The sequence below is a fragment of the Musa acuminata genome, chromosome BXJ2-6 (assembly GCF_036884655.1).
Source record: "Musa acuminata AAA Group cultivar baxijiao chromosome BXJ2-6, Cavendish_Baxijiao_AAA, whole genome shotgun sequence".
In the NCBI taxonomy this organism is placed as follows: domain Eukaryota; kingdom Viridiplantae; phylum Streptophyta; class Magnoliopsida; order Zingiberales; family Musaceae; genus Musa; species Musa acuminata.
The window spans coordinates 3,646,441-3,668,320 of NC_088343.1; the positions used below are offsets into that span (position 1 = coordinate 3,646,441).

Genomic DNA, 21,880 nt, shown 5'->3' on the forward strand with positions numbered 1-21,880 from the left:
TGGGAGGGGAGGGCAACAGCGGCTGGCCACCATATATATCCAACAAGCCCACATGCGCTTTAACTCGCCTTTGTCATATGAACTAACTGACCAACATTTACATACATGGCGTACGAACTCGTGATGCCATGCGTGTCGTCGGCACATGGTCTCCACCTCGTCTCATGTCGAAACCCTTGTCACGCTTTCTGCGTGTGCCATATATATATATATATATATATATATATATATATATATATATATATATATATATATAGTATGAAGTGATATGAAAAGGCAAGAGAGGCCCCACCGGAAGTCCGTGTTGCAGGGCTGAGGCACGTCCTTTATGGACGTGATTGCATGGGTGCATGGGATGCGCCCTACGGTTGGCACCCAACGTGGTGGTGTCTTCGAGGGGTAAGCCACCCGCTCCAAACGCCGCAAAGAAGCGAAGCGGAAGAGCCGGGGGAAACGCTGTGGCGTGCGGCTGAGCTAAGCCTGAACGAAAAAGGTGGGAGGGAGCGCTCCGACTGCCACGGGCGGTTAGGTTAGGTAAACGTGATGAGGGGCCGCCCAACATCAGTGGGCCACGTGTCCTTACACGCATCTTAAAGCCCGGATCCCAATCTTCATCTGGACCTGCCCCTGAGTTGGTTCGACCAGATCAGATTGGAAGTTTTCTTTTTGCCCCTTTAGATGGTGAAGCACAATTCATGTGAACTCACCAACTCCACCCATTTCAATTTCTTTTTTCTGTACAAGTCAAGAAATGTTGACTAATTTGCATGTTGGTTGGAGTTCACACCGACCCCACGGATTCTGTCTCTCTATTTAAACCAACATTACAAACCAGAAGCCTTAAGTCAACCTCACTCTTTCTTAACAATTCAATCCGATTATTAATATACATAATACATATTAAATAGTAGATGTTGTCTCTCTGTCTCTTTATATATATATATATATATATATATATATATATATATGGGTTAGATAAGCCTTTATTTTGGAAGTTAGCCTTTTGTTTTTTCCCTCAATCTTTCTCATCAATTATTTGATCCTTCATATTTTCAACATTTTTCGAAGGGCTACTAATATTAATTTATGTTTTACTGTTATTTTCTCCATGGTCAACTAACAAAGATTAACTAAAATGGCATATAATAATAATAATAATAATAATAATAATAATAATAATAATAACCTAATTCAATCAAGTATGTTCTTTCCAATAGGCACTCACCAAACAAAATAAGAAATATGTTTTCTGTCACATATACTCATATTCCAACTTTTGAAGGTATTTTGGTAGCTGGTGGGCAACTTATCACCCAAAAACTAGCATGGCAAGCTTGTCTCAAAGCCTGTTGTGTATCACTCTCTGCGTTGCAGCAGTCCACACTGCAACCTGAATTGTAGAGAAACTCCACGACTGCAAATACCCCAACTGCTTCAGGTAGGAACATACGTAACTTTCGTCCTCATTTTATATCAAGCTTTAGTTAACATCATTCACTACATAATGCTAACTTGGTTGAAGTGGATCAAGAGTTCTCCATCCTTCCATCATCACAAGCATCTATACCACATATACTTTTGCAGACATCCCATGGTTAATATGGAGTACTTAAAAAAGTTCAGCAAAAGGTCTGGTGGCAGTAGTCAGGTGAATTTGCTTCACTTCCCCTGTGTCGAAGGCTCAGGTAAATGCCATGATTTTCTTGTAAGATAAGCAAGATAAATTAGCTTCTCCATCTCAGTCATCTCTCTCTTCCTCTTAAATGTATGTGTTTGTCGTCTCCCTCTTTGTTTGTAGCCATTTCTGGCGTTTTAAGCAGGTGTCTTTTCACACAATTAAGAGTGTATTGCCATGTTGTTTCTTCACAGGGACAGCCACAGTTCATTACAGTGACTGGTTGCCAACCATGAACACAGTCTTCTTACCTGTCTGGCCATGGAGCTGATGTTGATTTATGAGAACTTTCTACTAATCATGAAGAAATTGTTATTAATAGAACCTCAATTGCATGTAACAATAACCAGTGACATGAACTGGTTTGATGTGCTAATACATTACAATACTCTGAACTTTGATTGGATTAGACCCTTGTTTGGACCTACTAATCAGCATGAAATGTAATGTTGTCTAATGATTGAGCTTTCTTCAGTACATTAAGAACATGTTTCAGCCACATCTACTGAACTAGAGATTGATATGATGATGCTCGTAATTATTGTATCAATGAGTGGTTCATTAATGATTGATGCCCATTTGTTGCAGCAGATGTGAACTCTGTGATTTGTATAGGCACAGGATTTGTGACATTAATTCTCTGTTAACAAACTATTTACACCACACAGATTGCTTGCATCAAAGATGCAGAGATTAGTTTTCTTTAATCTCTTTGCAAATAACAGTGGGACATGAATGAAGTGATGATTTTTCTTTTACGAGCTCATACAAGTTTTTATAATCATTACTCACCAATTATGTTCTTGATTTCTTTGCAATCCATCACAGAACATGGATCTGATGATGGCTGTTTAGTTCATCCAAGTTGGATTTTAGTCAATCCATGGGAAAATTTCCCTAGTTTTGAAGTTTTATTGTGAACAGTGAACCAATATGCACATATTATATAAAGGAGTTGGTGATTACTATTTCATCTTTTATTGATAGTCTTAAGGTATTTTTCCTATTCTCGTGACGCATTCAAAGTAAATAAAAATGATACTATAATTTGAATATTTTACTAAATATTCATAAAAAAAATCATAAGGTATATTCGTTATTAACATAAACATTTAATATAATGTAATGGGCCTAATAAGAATGAGTTTATCCACAACATCTTAACCTATAAACCATTCATAAATGGCTTATAGTTGATTGGTTTAAAGTTCTTTTAAGAATTCGGCTTCATATTATCATATTTTTCTAAGATAAATATGCATAACAAATTTTTCTACAAGAAAAATGAGATTTAATTTCAAAACTCTGCAAATTATTCCTGAGAACATTAATACGCCTTATATTTATTAATAAAAACCATTTAACACAAAACTAATTAAGAATACACATTACTTGCTATTAAACAAAGAGAGTATATCATTCAAAAAATAGCATAATTATTGATAGAAAATATTGACATTAAATAAAGTTAAAAAAAAAAACGTAAAAGAAAGTGCAGTCTGCTGCCATGCATTCCCTTAAAGCAAGCAATGCGCAGACTGCGTCCTATCTGAAACATAAAGTGGAAGTCTGTCAGCTATAGGAGCCAATACAACAGGAAGATCTCTACCGAAAGCTCCCAAACCCTACTAACTAATAAGGAGCAGCCTCACAAGAACGAAGCTGAAGGTGTGTCAGAATGTGTTTTAACCCCACCCCCGTCCAACCGCGACGGTGGAGTTTGCCCTCCTGCACGAGACACTGCTACGAGATCTCTCTTCATGGACCACCCCAAGATCCGGTGGTCCTCGTCCCTGCTGTGATCCCATAGGGAATGCTTCGTCCGATCTAGGAGAGACTGCCAGGCCTGGATTAGCAGCAGTCCATTGTCTCCAGTCTGATGTTTCTTGCTTTTATCATGTCGTGGACCATCCTGCTGAGGTCTGCGAGCCTCGGCAAGTTTATGAGATGGCGAGGAGGCCTGGATCAGCTTCAGTTTGGAGTACTCTCCTCCTCCTCCTCCTCCTCCTCTGCATGATTCCATTAGAACTGAGATTTCTTGCTTTATCATTTCGCTTCTGTACGTGGATCACAAGAATACTATAGCTCTGAAAGGCTGGCCGATCTTTCTGCGGCGGGTACGATCGAGTTGTTGTGGTTGGCTCGTCGAAGGATCTGCATCCAGAACTTGATGTTTGTTCTTGGCCTTTACCCAACCCATTTATTTCCTGTAGAGGAAGGAAAAAAAAGAGTTCTCGAGACCATGCCATGATGCATACATGCTCGACTCACACATCGGTGCACTCAAGGATGAAGAACGACATCCTGATGCGTTCTTCAAGATGGGAATTGGAAGATGAAGCTTTGGAGCCTTCACGTGAAACTTGGATTGGGTTGTAACCTGGAATTAAAGACGCAGATCACTGTCTGGGTTATGACTCTGAAAGATCTTCACCCAGTCTTCGTTTACAGAATCGACAAAGAAAACATGACCAAGAAACCCATATGACACTTGAGACTCGGCTGGAAGCCCTAATGAGGTGCCTTGAGGGAGGAAGTCCAGCGACTCATTTCTAGAGTGCAGTGGCAATCTTAGGCCTTGGCCGAGCCATGGCCTTTTCGACTGGCCCAGCCCCTCCCAACTGTTGTGTCGGCTGCATGTCTCCTAGAATTCTCTCAAACACTTGAGATTTTGTTGAACCCTAATCTCACTTTTGGTATGCAGACTTTGATCCAAAGATCATGTCAGCCAAGTGATCAGAAATAAATACTCGAAAGTAGTTCTTTGGGGGGGAGCACTCCAACTTGTATGCTTTACAAAGCGTCGCCCACATCCGAATGGCTATGAGGAATATTTTAGTCGACACACCTAAAGGCAATTTTGGATGACACAATCCACCTTTTAGGAAGAGAATGATCATATGGTTTTCCAACCTTTTTGCATTGTGCAGCAAACGATTTAGTCTCTATCTAAAGATGGAATGATCTGAACAATTTGGCAAGCAAGGATGCCTGTCTGTCACATATGAGTCCTTCTGGGTGTGGTGGAATGCCATCCAGAGTTCCCCCAAACACTTCAGTTAGGGCTGATGCATATCCGAGGCGAAACATGACCCTACTGAAGTGATTTGAAGGAACTCCAGATGACATCCAACTCTTGCTTCCATTCCTCTGCATGCAATGTTAGAGAGAGTGTGTGTTTGTCTGTGCATGGTAGCTGAAGACACGATGGTGTGAATGAACAATGCGGCGGCCGTGGAATGCCAGCCGGAGTTCCCCCAAACACTTCAGTGAGGGCCGATGACATCCGAGGCTGGAAATGGCCCTACTGAAGTGCTTTGAAGGAACCCCAGAGGACATCCGACGCTCGTCTCTGAACTGAGTCTTCCTTGAGCTTACAAACCAGCTAGCTTCTCCCAGGGTTATATAATGGTGCTAAGCCTCCTTTATTCAAGCGCTTGCATGGTTATCCAGTTATCCCCGGGAGAATCCAAAGTTGGAGCACATACATAGATTGCATTCATTGAACCCGGACACACTCTCCTGCCCCGATGCAAGGGAGGGACGGGGAATAAAAACCTCGGTGGTCACAAAGCCACACCTTGCTGCATCCTTTTGCCATGCACGTCCCTGTCCTCTCTTTAATCTTTATCGCCAACGCCTCGAAGATGCCATGCCTCTCCGATCTGCACTCGTGGAAGCATGCACGCTTCGAAGGCAGTAATGTCTTGCCTTCCCACTTATGCTTCGTGAAACCATCGGAGAGACGCTTCGTGGCATGCGAGCTTTAGGCTTTCCATGGATCAGAATCTATCGGCGATTGCCTGCGAGTTGGGCCACGGAGTCATTTGGAGGGGATGATAGGCTATTCGATTGCTTGTTTCGCAAAGGAAGACTACAAATATGGCATTGTCATTTTGCATCGTATCTTCTTCCATCATTTATTCCTTCTTATTGCTCTTCTTATCTTTCTTCCTATCGCCTCATTTGCTCTCTCTCTCTCTCTCTCTCTCTCTCTCTCTCTCTCCTACTTTCCTTATCTATCTTCTCTTCTCCTCTATCCAAAATCGGATATAACATTATTATGTCGTAACATAATGTTTAAAAAATATTAACTAGCTTAGCTAATAAATACTTTAATCATTGATAGAAAAACTATGTGATCGAATCGGAAGTTAGCATAGCAGTACGATAGAGAAAGATTACAAGAATTTTTTAATCTGATTTAAGCGAGTCGGATAGATCTAAAAACTCGCAAAAGAAAAAAGAAATCCTTACATTTGATATTTGCAATCGATTTTTAGCAATAAATATGAATAAAGCTTACGAAATAATCCTCTCATTGTCAGATGGTCCCAAACAAAAAGTCCTTAATGCTTGCCAGCAATCTTCATGTATGGTAGAGCTGCACATGTCCTTGGCAGAACCTTCATTTTGTCCCCTTGGTGCATGATTGCAAGATCAAACTCCAGATCTGATGAGATTCCAAGAGTTGAAGTGTAGATGGAGACCATGGGTGTGAAGATACAAATTATGATGCCCACATACTTAATTCACTCCAACAACATGCGTGATTCGGTGATCGATAATGCTCAACAAGCCTTCGATGAATTCGTTGATGTCTACTAATCAAACGATTAAGACACTCGAGGTTCCTTCAAAGGATTACTAGTTTGATAATTTATCGTAAAATCATCAACTCAAATCTCGTATTCATCGTACTCGAGGATTACTAGTCGAATAATTAAGACACTCGGAGATTCCTTAAAAGGATTACTGACTTGATAATTTATCGTAAGATCATGAACTCAATTCTCGTATTCATCACATAATATCTGTTTTCTCTTGATATTGAGAACGAACGAAAACTATTTTCAATTATGTGATTCAAAGAAAATTATAGATGAGTTATTGTCCTATATAATTCTCTCTCTTCAATTCCAGCTAGAAAAAGCTGCCGTACCAACTCAATAATGCATCCCTCTTTGGAAGCTTGAGACGAGGTAGTATTGAATGGCTCAAGTGACTACAACTTCCTACCCTCTTCGACAAAGTTGGCTTCCTATTTCTTGTTCGACTCACTTTTAGTAGTTTTCACAATATTTAACCTTCCCAACCTTATTATAACTTATATTAAAATGCTTTATGTGTACTTAATAGGGAATATTAGGTTTCGAAAAGAATAAAATACTCCATTAAACAGTGTAATGTGACTTAGAATTTTAGTTAATGTTCGAATGATTATAAACCGATAGAGCAAAATTAGAAAAGACATATATGATTTATGAGTTTATATATGTTACACTTAAATCCAGAGAGACAATAAATATCATTTACTTTGACCAAAATTACACTCTCGAAGCTATCTAAAATTAATTACTTCATCTTGATTCTCATCCAGAAAGATCTTTCTCGTAACATAAATATGCTAATGATAAAATATTATCATTATTCGACTATAATATCACATATATAATTAAATAAGTTATGAATGATCATCCAATTTGACGACCGGATCTGAGGAACCAACCTTTGGTTAATGGTAAATTATATGAAGATGGAAATCCTTAATTATTATGTCCGTTAAACCTTCTCTCAAACAGTAAACCCCACTGTGTCACCCAAACAAGTGCCACCCATGTGCTGGCTCCCGTGTGGGGGCCCAAAAGTACAGTGGGCCATGCATACCAAAGGGCTTTAACTGTGAGATTATTACTGGTTGGTGGTGAGTGGGGCCACTCTGATGATTTGAAGTTGACGAGATATCAATATGTTTTGGATGATGATGGTTGAAAGAAACCTTTTATCTGATAAGAAAGGACAACATGAAACATGATCATCACAGAGTGTCATCATGTACTCTACGTACAGGTTTGATGATGGTGTATGCCTGTCGATCTAATATAATATCTACATTTATCGACGTCAAACACTCATGTGTTATGGATGTGAGGTCCCCACCATTTCTTACTACGCTTTGAGATGGATTTGTCATCGTGGGTGCCTCATGGACACATCCATGTTTCACGTATCCGTCTCACATACGTATCACCTCAGACATAGTGTTTGGCATGATGGACCTATCCATGTTTCATGTGCATGTCACGTATCCGTGTCACATCCATATCATATCAGACATATCAATGAACTATTAAAAAGCACGTAACGTTAACTCTCTCTCTCTCTCTCTCTCTCTATATATATATATATATATATATATAAATTTCAATTATATTCTCTCCATCCAACACAAAAACCAACTCAACTCAACATATCCTTAAGCTAATTATTTTATTTCACCCCGTACTATTTTAGTTCGAAAGAGTTGCGGGAATCTCGTGAACTTTTTGGCTTTCCTATAGAGAATATAACGTGTTATACCCATCGGCACAATGCATTCATCGGAGAATGTGCGACACAGATGCCGAGTCTACGTAGGCGTGTCGTATTCACAGTTTAATATGCTGGAAGAATGTTGTATTCATCATTAATTATCTAAATTATTGGTATTATTCATATTCTAATAATCATAATAACTTACACCGATGGCATCATCCATATCACGTGTGGGAATCTCAAAGCAGGGCGGACGCAGATCATGAATGAACGAGTGTACACGTAATGGATGCCATCCATGATGGTGGACGGTCACATCATCACATCACCAACACACTCTTATTCTTTGATGGGCGCACATCGTCGACTCGCTCACGTCATCCAACCCGTATGCTTTTACTGCGTCATGTTGATTGCTTGTAGAACGGAAAAATGCTGCAGTAGTTCAACTGTTATGTGGTCAACAACTCACGGTCCAAATTGGTCAACCCAAATTACGTGTGCCTATAAGGTTCTTAGTCGATCTACCGAAGCCGGTGGATCTACCAGTAGCTGAAAGGGAGAAACAGTTGAACGTTTCTTGCCTAATCGCGAGCAAAACTCTCTTACTTCCATTTATGAGTTGGGAGACTGGGCGCTGCCAATTAACCCCCCGACAATAGTTGCAATGCAGCAGTAGTCTGATGCTAAACAGTGAAGCCTGCCACCACCGTTCCCCGAGAATAAATTGCCCTCCGTAGTAAGTACTCACGCGCTCGAAAGCCATCTCCTCCTGTCGAGCTCCCACTTGGTCACGGGTCGCAACCAAACGAAACACCGCCACCGCTCCTGCGCCGACACCGGACCCAGTAAGGGTGGGGAGGAGGACGGCCGTTGAGGCCGCGGGATCGATGGGAGAAGCATCAAAATCCCATCTTTCTGATCTGTTGCTGGCGCTCTGCTTCGTCTGCTTCCTGTGCTGCGATGGCGTTTCCGGCCAAGGTCCGATCTTTGCGTGCGACGTAGCGTCGAACCGGAGCTTGGCGGGCTTCGGGTTCTGCAACGTGTCGTGGGGAACGAAGCAGCGGGTGAAGGACTTGGTGAAGCGACTCACATTGCAGGAAAAAGTTGGGTTCTTGGTGAACAAGGCCACGGCGGTGCCTCGGCTTGGGATCCCGAGCTACGAGTGGTGGTCGGAGGCGTTGCACGGCGTCTCCTACGTCGGCCCCGGGACGCGCTTCTCCACCCTTGTCCCTGGGGCGACCAGCTTCCCTCAGGTCATTCTCACAGCGGCCTCCTTCAACGCCACCCTGTTCAAAGCCATCGGAAAGGTGAGATCTTGACCCAATGTTTCTGTGGGTTCTAAATATTACTTGTTGAAATGTGTCACTGATGCTTCCATTTGCTCGACGAGGGACCTAAAAACGTGTGCATTGATGTAAGTGCTTACCTCATGAGTCGATTACCTACTCTCAAGTAACATCACGAAGAGGCAGTAGAACTTGGATTAATTTGGATCTGAGTTCACATCATCTGTTTCTTCTAATTCAGCTTTACCATTTCTGAAAAGAAAAATTTTCTGTGGGTTCTAAAGATTACTTGTTGAAATGACTCACTGATGCTTCCATATGCTTGACGAGGGACTCAAAGCGTGTGCATTGATGTCAGTGATTGCCCGATCTCGAGTAACATCTGGAAGAGGAAGTAGAACTTGGATTAATTTGAATCTGAGTTCACATCGTCTGTTTCTTCTAATTCAGCTTTATGATTTCTTCTTCTGAAAAGAAAACTGCCATATACTATTTTGGTGGACCAATGACAGCGGAGACAGGGAAAGTTGGTCTTCATGATTGTCCTCTCGTTTCCTTTCTTTTTTTGCGCTTCTTACCATACACGCGCTATCATCATTAGATTTCTCTGCATCACTTTGTTAGAGATATGCGATGAGCGAGCACAATAGATTCGAAGACCACACAATTCAGATCATAGATAGACTGGGTTTGCTGCTCCATCCGCTTGCCTACTATCATCAAGTATGATACCTTTACATGTCTCTCAACACTGTAGTGTGTTCGTCTTCTTCTACATGGATTAGAGGTTTGTCTTTGGTGACCACTTCGCCATTGTTGAGATGTCATTGTCTTTGGTTGGAGTAAATAATATGGGTGGTGGCGACATGGTCCCAGATTTTGCAACCCTTGTCTTAGCCATCTCTCCTTTATCTTTATCTTAATGACTGAAATATAGTCTTGCTTTTGTTTTGGAAGAAGGAACATATTTATCTTTCACAAAAACAAATCTCTTCATGAGTAGCTTCTGCATCTAAGAGCATCGGTGTCTTGGTAATGGCTCTCCCTGTGCTTGTCTACAGGTAGTATCGACTGAAGCCCGAGCAATGCACAATGTGGGTCTTGCAGGACTGACATATTGGAGCCCAAACGTCAACATATTTCGAGATCCAAGGTGGGGGAGAGGGCAGGAGACACCAGGGGAGGATCCTGTGCTCGCAAGCAAGTATGCCACTGGATATGTTAGGGGTTTGCAGGAGGCAGATGATCCAGACAAGCTCAAAGTTGCCGCTTGCTGCAAGCATTACACTGCCTATGATGTCGATAACTGGAAAGGCATCGAACGATACACCTTCAATGCTAAGGTAATTAATTGCAGACAAGATTTTATGGATTGCTTTAACATTCCAAATGTTGAGCATATTTTGGTGGATTGTCATCAATCTTGAAATAAATACTTGTCATTTTCATATCTCTGTAAGAATCCGAAAGGCTTCAACAAATGTATTGACTGTTTGGTTCAGATTTGTTCTTGCATGCTGTTATATGCTACTCTTAGAACATTCCATTTGGCAAAAAGCAAAACACAAAGAAATATACATGAGTTTGCCATCTTATGTTCTTAAACTGACCAGTATCTGTACAAAGATCAAGGAATGCATCATATATTAGTCTTTTCCCACGGTTGAACATGCTTGATGATTACTGATTATGGGAGAGATTTGCCGAGCTCAATGTGATAATTCTGATCTCCTTCGTTATGTGCAATTCTGGTTGTTTTGGTAGGTGACAAAACAGGACTTGGATGACACCTTCCAACCTCCTTTCAAGAGCTGCGTGATTGATGGGAATGTGGCCAGTGTCATGTGCTCTTACAACCAAGTCAATGGAGTCCCCACTTGTGCAGACAAAGACCTCCTCGCTGGGACCGTCAGAGGAGACTGGAAGCTCAATGGGTATCTTCTTCTTCCTTCGCATCGGATTTCGTATATTACATTCGTGTTAAGATATGCATGATTTCTCCCCAAGAATCTAATGCTGAACTCGATGCTTTCAGTTACATTGTCTCCGACTGTGACTCTGTCAATGAACTCTACAGTCGACAGCACTACACCAAAACTCCTGAGGATGCTGCAGCCATTACCATCTTAGCAGGTATTGTCCCTTTTCTTCCAACCGTACTGGCACGGATAAGAAAGTAGTCTATCTTCTTCTTCTTCTTCGGTGGAGAACCTCTGCAACAAAGGCCACTTTTGTCATGTCGAAGATGGTCTGCTGATCTCGAGTGCAGGTCTTGATCTCAACTGTGGAACTTTCTTGAGCGATCACACTCTGGCGGCGGTTCAGGGGGGCAAGCTGAGGGAAAAAGACGTGGACAAGGCGATCGCCAACAACTTCGCCGTCTTGATGCGGCTAGGCTTCTTCGATGGCGATCCTAGGAAGCTCCCTTACGGAGATCTCGGCTCCAAGGACGTGTGCACGGCCGCGAACCAGGAGCTCGCTCGCGAGGCCGCGAGGCAGGGCATCGTCCTCCTCAAGAACAGCGAGGGGTCTCTGCCCCTCGACCCCAAGTCTATCAGTTCCTTGGCCGTGATCGGCCCCAACGCTAACGCCACCTTCACCATGATCGGCAACTATGAAGGTATTAACGTCAATGCTTTGCTTCTTGATTCATGAGGCCATATTAACGTGCTCGTGTTCAGGAACACCATGCAAGTATACCACTCCGCTGCTGGGGTTAGCAGCCAACGTCAAGACCGTGTATGCGCCGGGGTGCGCCAACGTGGGTTGCTCTGGGAACGACCTCCAGTTGGACTCGGCGAAGGCGGCTGCGGCCGCGGCGGACGCCACCGTCTTGGTTGTCGGAGCCGACCAGTCGATAGAGAGGGAGAGCTTCGACCGGGTAGACCTGCTCCTCCCCGGCCAGCAAACGTCCCTCATCACGGAGGTGGCGGAGGTGGCCAAGGGGCCGGTGATCCTCGTGATCATGTCAGGCGGCCCATTCGACATCTCGTTCGCCAAGACGAGTGATGACATCTCGAGCATCCTTTGGGTGGGGTACCCCGGCGAAGCCGGCGGAGCTGCCATAGCCGACATCATCTTCGGACACTGCAATCCAAGTAAGTTCCAGTGTCGAATCTAGCAGAGAGGATTGATCCAGACTGAATCCTGATTCCTTGTGTCTGTGACTCGGTGTCCTCGATCATCTGCAGGTGGAAGGCTCCCTGTCACTTGGTATCCTCAATCATTTGCAGACTCGGTTCCCATGACCGACATGCGCATGAGGCCGGATCCGTCCACGGACTACCCCGGTCGAACCTACCGGTTCTACACCGGCGACGCCGTCTACGAGTTCGGCGACGGCCTGAGCTACACCGATTACACCCATCACCTGGTAAAAGCTCCCAAGATGGTCTCAATCCCCCTCGAAGAGGGCCACTCCTGCTACTCTCAACGGTGCAATTCCGTCGACCTCGCCGGCGATGCATGCGACGGCCTAGCATTCGACGTGCACCTGCGAGTGCAGAACTCGGGAGGCATGGCGGGTAGCCACACCGTCTTCCTCTTCTCGACTCCGCCGGCGGTGCACAACGCACCCAGGAAGCACTTGCTGGGGTTCGAGAAGGTGTACTTGGGGCCTAAAGCGGCCGGCGATGTGGTGTTCAAGGTCGATGTCTGCAAGGACTTGAGCGTGGTGGATGAGCTCGGGAACCGAAAGCTGGGCTTGGGTTCTCATGTCCTCCATGCGGGGAGCTTGAAGCACTCACTGAGCTTGAAGATTTGAGGCTCATGAGAGCTTCCGGTGGAAATAATCCGTTCCCCACAGAAGAATTTAGTGAACTGTAACCATTCTGATTCCTACAATTGCAAAATTGTAACCTTGAATTAATTTTTACCTCTCTATGGGGAAAAATATTTATGGATTTCTTCATTTCTAATAGTCTTATGAGTTGATAAATTGCACATTGTGTATGTATTATTTAAAACTTTAATCAACATTATTATATCTAAAATATTACGTTAATATCCAAACTCAACATGCAAAATTTAATTTGTTCATAAATGTATATTATTTGTGATATTATTAATTTATATTATTAATAACATTTTTGTATACGTGGTTGTGAAGATTCGCGCCACGTCATCGCAAACATAAAAAAAGGAAATATCAGAAGCATAGTAAAAGTATTATTTTCACTCAACGATTGATTAAATACTGACCGTCGATTTATTGATTAATCACATATATCTGAAAACTTTGTAGTGTTGTCATATAACACAATTAAATTTAATATTTGAAATCGTAAAAGGAATCACGTGACCACCACGTGACTCTTCGGACCTCCGCCTACATTCTCCGGTTCAAGATCCATTCCCAGCTCTGTTGCGACACAAGCCTTGCGAGCCTCTCCGGTTTCCACACTATCCATGGCGAGGCGCGAGGCAGACGCCATTCCCCTCTCTCGATTCGGTGTTCTCGTTGCGCAGCTGGGCTCGATCGTCGCCTCCGCTCCTCAGCAACCCCCCGATACCATTCTATGCTTCGATCTCCTCTCCGAGCTCGTCGTTGCCATCGAAGAGGAGCCCAAGGTAAGATCTGCTCCGCCTCTCTAATATCCCGTCCGCCTTCCCTGTCGCTTGTTCCCGGTGTGATGGCGAAGATTTTCGCCGGATGTGGTGGGAGATCTTGGGATTTCCAAATTGTTTTTAAGATTAGGGCTCGCATGGGCTTGGTGTCGTTTCCTTAATCAAGGGCACTTGAGCGTTTCCGTAGGGCATCATCTTTCGTACTCAGGACTCCAGTTTGGCAGTCTTGATCTAGGCTGGGAGGATGTTAGTTGGAAGTCTGGGTATCCACCATCGTGCGCTATTTATTGGGCTGGACTAAGACTTCCCTTGATGTTGAAACAGAAAGAAAAGAAGAAAACACTCGTTGAACATCTTCCAAGGCTAGATTCCTCTTGTTTGTTTTTGCGAAATGCAATACGCATATCGTCTGGTGATCGTTGTTTCTTTTTCCAGTTTCCTTTGGACATACGTATGAATTTCCCAATGCCACAAGCCAATTGTTACTGACATTTGGTGATACTTCTGCCAGTTTTTCTTAGACAAAACACTCAAAAAGTTTTGCTCCATGGTTGAGGTCACAACAACTTCATTATAGTCAAGTAAGCTAAGTTAAAAAATATCATTTGAAAACAAATAATAAAAGCTTATCCTGTCATATGATGATAATTTTATATTTCAACATGTGGCTTGAATTATAGTTTTAGATATGACAATACTAGCAGTCTTGGAAAATTTTTTTATTGTGGACTTTCTTGGGCTTCTTATACTTGCGATCTTCAACTCACATAAGACAATGAAGTTTTCTAGTTTATTTCTTATCATGTGTATAAGCACATACATTGTGCCTGACCCACAGAAAAGGTTCCTGTTGTGAATGTCAGACACCAATTAAATATGGTATTGAATTGTTGACAAGAAAGAAAGACATGCAAATTCTATGTGCCAGGGTGTAGCATTTGCAAGAAAATTGATTGAACACTTCCACTAACCTCGTTTATTTAAGTCTCTTGTCTATGTTCCATTTCTCCTTCGACAAAAAACTTTTGTGCTTCTCTTTTCCTCCCCCTCTCATTTTTAAGTTTTCCCTCCTCCCATAGCGAGGGGTGAGGCTGCCAAAGATATCTTCTTTAAATGGCTTCCTTTTCACCCAGCTCAAGTTGTTTGATGCCTATAAGTACCTTAGCAACCACTTGTCATCACCAACAATACTCCACATGACATGCTCAACTCCCTACGATGCCCTCTGCATCAATCACCTCTTTGAGCTATTTTCTTCTATCAAAGATGAGCCCAAGGTTAGTTCTTCTGAAGTTTCTCTCCGAAGCCCTGTTGTAGATTTCACAAATGCAGGCCATTGTGTGGATTTATGATAATTTCTTTTTTCTCAAAGGCAACTTTGTGGGAAATTTGACCACAGAAATTGTTATGATAATTTCCAACTTAAGAATTGGGTAACCACAGTAGATTCTTTTTCACTGTATTGCTTGATAATGTTGTTGATGACTTTCCTGAGCGTATCATACGTCGCATGCAACTTGCATTCTGAATTGGCAGTTCTTGTCAGGTCCTAGACCACTGTATCTGTTTTCCATTAAAATTTCTGGCCTTTTATCTGTTTTCTTATGGATGTTTTTCGCAAGTATCGCTAGGATGAAACTCAAAATTAAGTATTGGAAGAGTAGAAAAGATCCTCTTTGTCGTGTTTTTGCTGACAGAGGATGTTGTTTATCCATTTTGAAAATTTCTTTTGTTTGGAGTTACCATTTTGTTGTTGTGTTGGGATGACTATTCCATGCCAGTAGGTGGAATGAAATTGCATGGTTGGTGTTAAGCTTTTCAGGTGTTATGGTTGCAGGAATCTATACAACAGTGGCAACGGAAGTGTGAGGATGCACTCTACTCTTTGCTTATTCTAGGGGCACGACTCCCTGTTAGAAGACTTGCCTCACTAGCAATGGGGAGAGTAATTTCAAAAGGTGATGGAATTTCTATATACTCTAGAGTTAGCAGTCTCCAAGGATGGCTAGCTGATGGCAAAAGGAGTGAGCCACTCTCTTGTGCAGGTTAAAATGGCAAACTCTGGCTATACTTTGGATTCATAAAAGTTAAAATGACTGTTTATTTTGATAAAAGTTCTTGCATTGATGACTAAGTGCCACATGATATCTTATAAAGGGACTCCAGTAAGATGTCTCTATATTGTGGGATGGTAAAAATTATGATCCTACAACCACTAAATTGGATCCATAGATATGCATAAGGATGGAAGAGATTGATACATGTCTATGACATCATATGAAACTGATTTAAAAATACATGAGCAACATCCATGATATATATTTATTATAGTATAATCAACCATAATAGGAGCTATCATTTTATTTGGGTAAATATGATGGGAATAAATGCTTTTGTACAATAGAGTTGCATTTTCAGGTTTTTGAGTGCAAATTAAACTGGATTGATGTGGTTAGTCAAAATTGTTTTGACCAACTTTCAAATAATCAGATGGCTAAGGTTTTAGAACTGGTGGGATCAGGATTAGTTGAAGGCTTTTTCCAATGATCTTCAAACAATCAAGGGTTTTTTGAGTCTAGTCTTGACTGATATCCACTAGATTAGGATCAGTTAATCCTGCACATCATGGCTGTAAAGTGTAAAGAATATTGAATGTGCATCACAACCTGGGTAGTGCCCTTGTATTTGAATATTACTTATCATTGATGTCCAAGAACATCAATGGAATAGTGAAAAACATTCTCCATGATACTTTTTTGATCTATTGAAAAAAATGCTCGATGAGTGCTTGCTGATCTAAGATGTGGTGTGCACATGTCACATATATGATGCCCATTCTGGCCTAGCGGCATGCAGTTGTCATAGCCATCATGTAATCACAGTCTAGGCAATACATGGGCACAAGTTGCGTACCCACCCAATTTGGCACCCAGTGCATAAATTGACAAGGTAGAAATGAAATCACATAGCCCTTATAAAAATGCTTGTTATACCCATTTTTGATCACCGAGACACCCAAATATTGATTTCATCAAATTTCTTCTTAATACTCCCACCCAGGTGCATAAATTGACAAGGTAGAAACGAAATCACATAGCCCTTATAAAAATGCTTGTTATACCCATTTTTGATCACTGAGACACCCAAATATTGATTTCATCAAATTTCTTCTTAATACACTCCCACTCTTTGGGCTCGGTTAAATACTTACCCGAGACCAATCCATTAATTATGGCTGAAAAAATGGCATTATTATTGAATTTTTCTCTAATTTTTGGGTGTTTGATTGGGTGCATGGAGTATCTGTCATTGTTCATGATTCACCACGTGGTTTTCGTTTCATTGGGTACATAGGTGTCTCATTTGCACTGGAGTTTTTGTTGTGAAGTTTATATTTATCAAGAAAAACAATGAAATATTTAAGATACTCTATTGTTGTTACTTGGTGTTGACAACGTGGGGTAAAAGTCAACTTATGATGTCATTCGCTTGGTCAGAATGCAAACAATGGTAATGAGGTTATTTGTGATAACTCATATAAGGTTTATGTGAAATAAAAAGCTCTTTCTCAATTTCTCCCAAGGTTCATCGTATCATGGCATACTGCTTGGTACATACCGGTTCGACAGGGGATTGGTATAGGCAGTACATATCGGTTTGTTGGTACATCCTACCATATCATGTGTCGGTATGTCGGTATGGATCAATACATGTTGTATTGATGGTCGGTCGGTACACCGGTATGGATCGGTAAGGCGACCCATGATTTCTCCCACAAGTATAGTTAGTAGAGTTCAAAAGATTTATACTAAAGATGTTGGCAGACTCTTTGCCTTTTAAGAGCTGAGTACTATCTGATTGGGTTCTTATACAACACTAATATATCTAACATGGTATATAGCTGTTTGAAGCTTACGAAAACCTCGATATGGTAAAATCCCAAGCATGGTTTTAAATACTGGTCAAATTGCTATATACCTATTGTTATTTGTTGGCCAATCAATGTAGTGGACCTCACATGGCATTGTTTGGTTTCCCAGTCTTATTTCTTTTTTGGTTAGTTTTTGAGTGATACCGGGTCGCATGGTCTTATCTTCTATCTATCTGAGTGTCATATTGCTCCAACAAGTTGAAACTGGTATTGAACTGACATTTGAAAATTTGATCCCAACTACTGATTTATTTGTACCTAGTAGCATAATCGACCAACTCCCTCCTAGTGCTTTGTAATTTATTTCAATATTTATGCTTCTTTGACAAAATATTTCTGCATTCTTATTGTTCTTTTTTTCTTCTAAATTGTGGTGAAGGTGTGGCACATTGTTTGGGAGAATTGTATAGTTTATTTGGGCGTAGGATTACTTCAGGTTTGACAGAAACAACCAGTCTTGCTGCAAAATTAATGAAGTTTTATGAGGTACTTTCTGTGATGCATCTTTCTTTTGTTTTACTCTGTGTTTCTATGTTGCTACTTACTTTATTCTTCTTGAATGTAATGCGGATGAAATAATTTAAATTATGTTCTTACAATGATTGCCACATATTATAGAGCTACACTAGTGTTGGTCGCTATGTGATGTAGTTATCTTTCACATCAAGACCAATTTAGTTTATCACTTGTTTAAATAAATTATTTAAATTTGATTAGTTTAGGGTTATTTCACATAAATCATAAGTTTCCTAGGTTACTCTGAAGGAAGCAAACGTTGAAAAAATTAGAAGAAATCAAGGTGATTGTGATTGTAATTGAAAATTACAGATCTTGATTGAGGATATTATGAAGATTTATCTTTATCTCAAAGTTTATCAATCAAAAATGTCATCATGAAGAGAGTAAGATTATTTTTCAAATCAAGTCAAGATTATTATTTTCTTTGAAGGAAAGAATTAATCATATATTTGATTTGATGCAATTATAATTTTACTTAGTTCTACATTTTTTGTATTTGGCCCTATAAAAAGGTGTAAGAACATTGAAATATAGAATAAGAAATGGATGAACGAATTGAGTTCGGTTCCCTACATTGTGTGTCAGTGGTGTGAAATCATATCTGTTTTGTCGATGACATGATTCTATCGTTCACGTACGAGACATGTGGAGGTATGAGATCTAAGAGCTTGTTGATGATTGGGGACTTGTTCCACGTGTTTCATGCAACTTGCACAATTCTATTAAGGTTCCTAGGATCTAAATTGGGTTTGAGATCAGCTATAGGGTTTGGCATTGAATTAGGCCTTCAAAATATTCTGTTGCCCTTTTAAATGATTTCAAATCATTGAAAACTTTCAAAAATTGTTTGAGATCCATGAAAGATAGTAGTAACAACAGGTGTGATATTTGTCCAGATCAGCCAAAAGTTGTTGGGATTGTTAATAACTAGCTGAGATGAATAAGGAAACAACTAAATTAGTTAATGCTAGTTGAAAATTATTCAAGACCAAAATCGGTAGTGATAGGTGCACTGTTGGCTTGGAGCAGTGCAAACTAGTTGCTATAGTTGAGAACTGGTGGGACCAATAAGAAAACAATTGCGAAGATTTGGAAATTGATTGAGACCATCTATCTATGGTTGACCAAGACACTTGATTGGAATTAGGCTGGAACTTGGCCCAAATATATTTAAAACCCAGTTGGGATCCAATAGAACCAGATGATTGGGTAAGAACGACTCAACCTGCCGGACTGGGTTACTCTGAGTCTCCGACCATTTTGTAGTAGGTCTCAGTGTAGCATGGCCAAGTTCAAGTTATGGTTTGAATCCACTACTTGCAATCCATGCATGAACACCTTGTATTTTTTTACTGTCGATTCTCGAACAATCTAATGTTCTTTTTGCCTGTTTACTGATGTTAGGTATTCAGAATTTAAGTTCAACTTGAGGATTGCTCGTATTTAAGGACTGAATAAAGTTTGAGTTGAGTTGTACATCTGTATCTCCTGTTGTTTATTGGAAATCTATGATCTTGTTTTGATCAGTTTTTAAGTGTTGGGTTGGATCATGCTAACTATGCTTGCATTATCCTATTTTCAACATTGAGCTATTTTCTCCCCTAGTTTACTGATGTTTAGAGTTTAGAGTCTTTAGACAATGTTGACGATAACACATTTGAGGACTGAAGAATCTTATCATGTTGTGTTCATCCTTGTATAGGTGAAGGTTTAGAAATCGGTTAGCTGTCAGTACAAATTTGGTATTTACTGTTTGATAGTTGACCAGCATGCTGATCCAGGTAAAATAGTGAAACTGGGTGACTTCGCTGGATCTGATTCGATACCAGGCTTATTGCCTGGTTGCACTTACCAGGTATTGACTGTAATGGGCGGTAAGCTACTGCCTGTTATCGGTGTTCGTCATCCTTGTCCCCTACTTCCTAATCTTGATTCCTGAATTCCCTCGCATGTGGCTCTACCGCCTTTGCCTCCTCCCATTGACATCACTGCCTTCTCCCTACCTCTGTCACTGCCTCCTCTGGGTTGTCGTCAGTGTGATTGCCTCCTCCCCGGTATGTTGTTCTGTTTGTCTCTTTTTGCTTATAGTGGTCCAGATTCTCTAGATGTTACCGATTGGTGCCGATCTATACCAACACAATGTTAGCAATTGGCACTGATCTATACTGACACAGTGTTAGCAATTGGTACCGATCTATACTGACACAATGTTGGCAATCGGTACTGATCTATACTGACACTCAATACACTGTATGACGTTGGTACTGTATCAGTCCAGCTAGTGTCAGTACCTGACTGAAATTTTAATCCATGATTTAGGTCATAGATGGGTCTTGCAAATGATGCTTGGAATAGAACGTCGGTGTTGAGTTGCATTTTTATATCTTCTGTTGTTTTACTGGAATTTTTATCAGTTTGGTTTCATCGTTTTTTGGACTTGTATTGGTGGCATGCATCTTTTTACCCCTTCTTGTTCTCTTTGTGTGTTTTCAGTAATTTTTCCATGTGTTTCCCCAAATGCAACATGGGGGTGGGGCAATGTGGTAGTTTCTTTGTGGTAATTGCATTCGATATACAAAATTTAATTTTGGGTTCAAGTTTGATAATTCCTTGGTTTTTACTAATCCCATAAAAAATTCTTCTTTGAATTGCATCAGATTTTTGTTATAACTTTTATCCATTTGGTGAGTATCTAACATGAATTCTAGTTGTATTATTGGGAAATATGATTGATATTAGTTGGACAATTAGCTGAACTGGTATTTGTGTTATTGGCTAGACCATTCTCTGTTGACATTTCCCTCAGTACAGTTTGATGGCTGTAAAAGATCTATTTGATGGCTGTAAAAGTTCTATGTATTTATCCCCATATGGTTAGGATACTATGAGTATGTGGTTGCCGATTTTGTTGCACCATCTATGTTTTTAACAAGTGAGCATTTCATCTTAAAAAGGCTACTTTTGTGATATTTGAACTTCACATTACAGAAAATTACATCCTGTCCCCTGAAGTTGACAGATTAATTGCACTTTGGGTAATACACTGCCATAAACTAGGGGGCAATAATTAGGTAATTTTTTTGTTTTACGCATTTGCAAGTATCTTTTGAAATTAAAAAGAGAAAATAACCTCCTTTTTTGTTCCTTTTATCCTCTCCCTTCTTTTCTATTCCTTCATCACTGGTCACCTATCTGTTGGTTGTCAATTCCCCATCTCCCTTTAGCAATTTTCTCTATCTCCATGTTTTGTATTGCAGCCATCATTGCATGTTGGCAAGGGCAAGGCATCTTCTTTGTTTAGTAAAGAATGTAACAATTAAAGGGTTCTTTTTCTTTATTTGTGCAAATTAGGGTTTAAAGTAGCATTGCAAATTTACACAAAGTGAAACTAGATTAAAATTTATAATTTCTTGGTTTACTAAACCCAAGGTTTAGGTTAGTCTTTGTGACAAAAGTTGATGTGTGGCCAGTGATTGAAAGAGGCGCTCGGGCGCTTGCCTAGGCGCTCGGGCGAGGCGAGACGAGGCCCGAGCGCCTCGCTAATGTCCCAGGCGGCGCGCTTCAAACAGGCACGCCTGGGCGCTC

General features: G+C 40.9%; 2 protein-coding genes across 10 annotated transcripts in view; both read left to right on the forward strand.

The window, feature by feature from the left end:
• Positions 1 to 8,642: 8,642 nt before the first annotated feature.
• Positions 8,643 to 13,189, forward strand: LOC135614274 (beta-xylosidase/alpha-L-arabinofuranosidase 2-like). Its single transcript, XM_065111445.1, has 7 exons — positions 8,643 to 9,300; positions 10,341 to 10,622; positions 11,044 to 11,213; positions 11,315 to 11,412; positions 11,549 to 11,899; positions 11,961 to 12,377; positions 12,471 to 13,189. The coding sequence occupies exons 1-7, from the start codon at positions 8,881 to 8,883 to the stop codon at positions 13,040 to 13,042; spliced, it is 2,310 nt and encodes a 769-aa protein (XP_064967517.1). The 5' UTR covers positions 8,643 to 8,880; the 3' UTR covers positions 13,043 to 13,189.
• A 398-nt stretch (positions 13,190 to 13,587) lies between these two features.
• Positions 13,588 to 21,880, forward strand: part of LOC135585914 (protein SWEETIE-like) — an 83,194-nt gene continuing 74,901 nt past the window's right edge. For 5 of the 9 annotated variants that reach the window (XM_065111447.1, XM_065111450.1, XM_065111452.1 and 2 more), the window contains exons 1-3: positions 13,590 to 13,848; positions 15,683 to 15,890; positions 18,156 to 18,262. In XM_065111447.1, the coding sequence (XP_064967519.1) occupies positions 13,687 to 13,848; positions 15,683 to 15,890; positions 18,156 to 18,262 (477 nt within the window). In that variant the 5' untranslated portion in view covers positions 13,590 to 13,686. Of the gene's footprint in view, positions 13,849 to 14,682; positions 15,123 to 15,682; positions 15,891 to 18,155; positions 18,263 to 21,880 lie in introns of those variants that run through there. The other 4 variants (XM_065111446.1, XM_065111448.1, XM_065111456.1 and 1 more) reach the window with 3 other exon arrangements.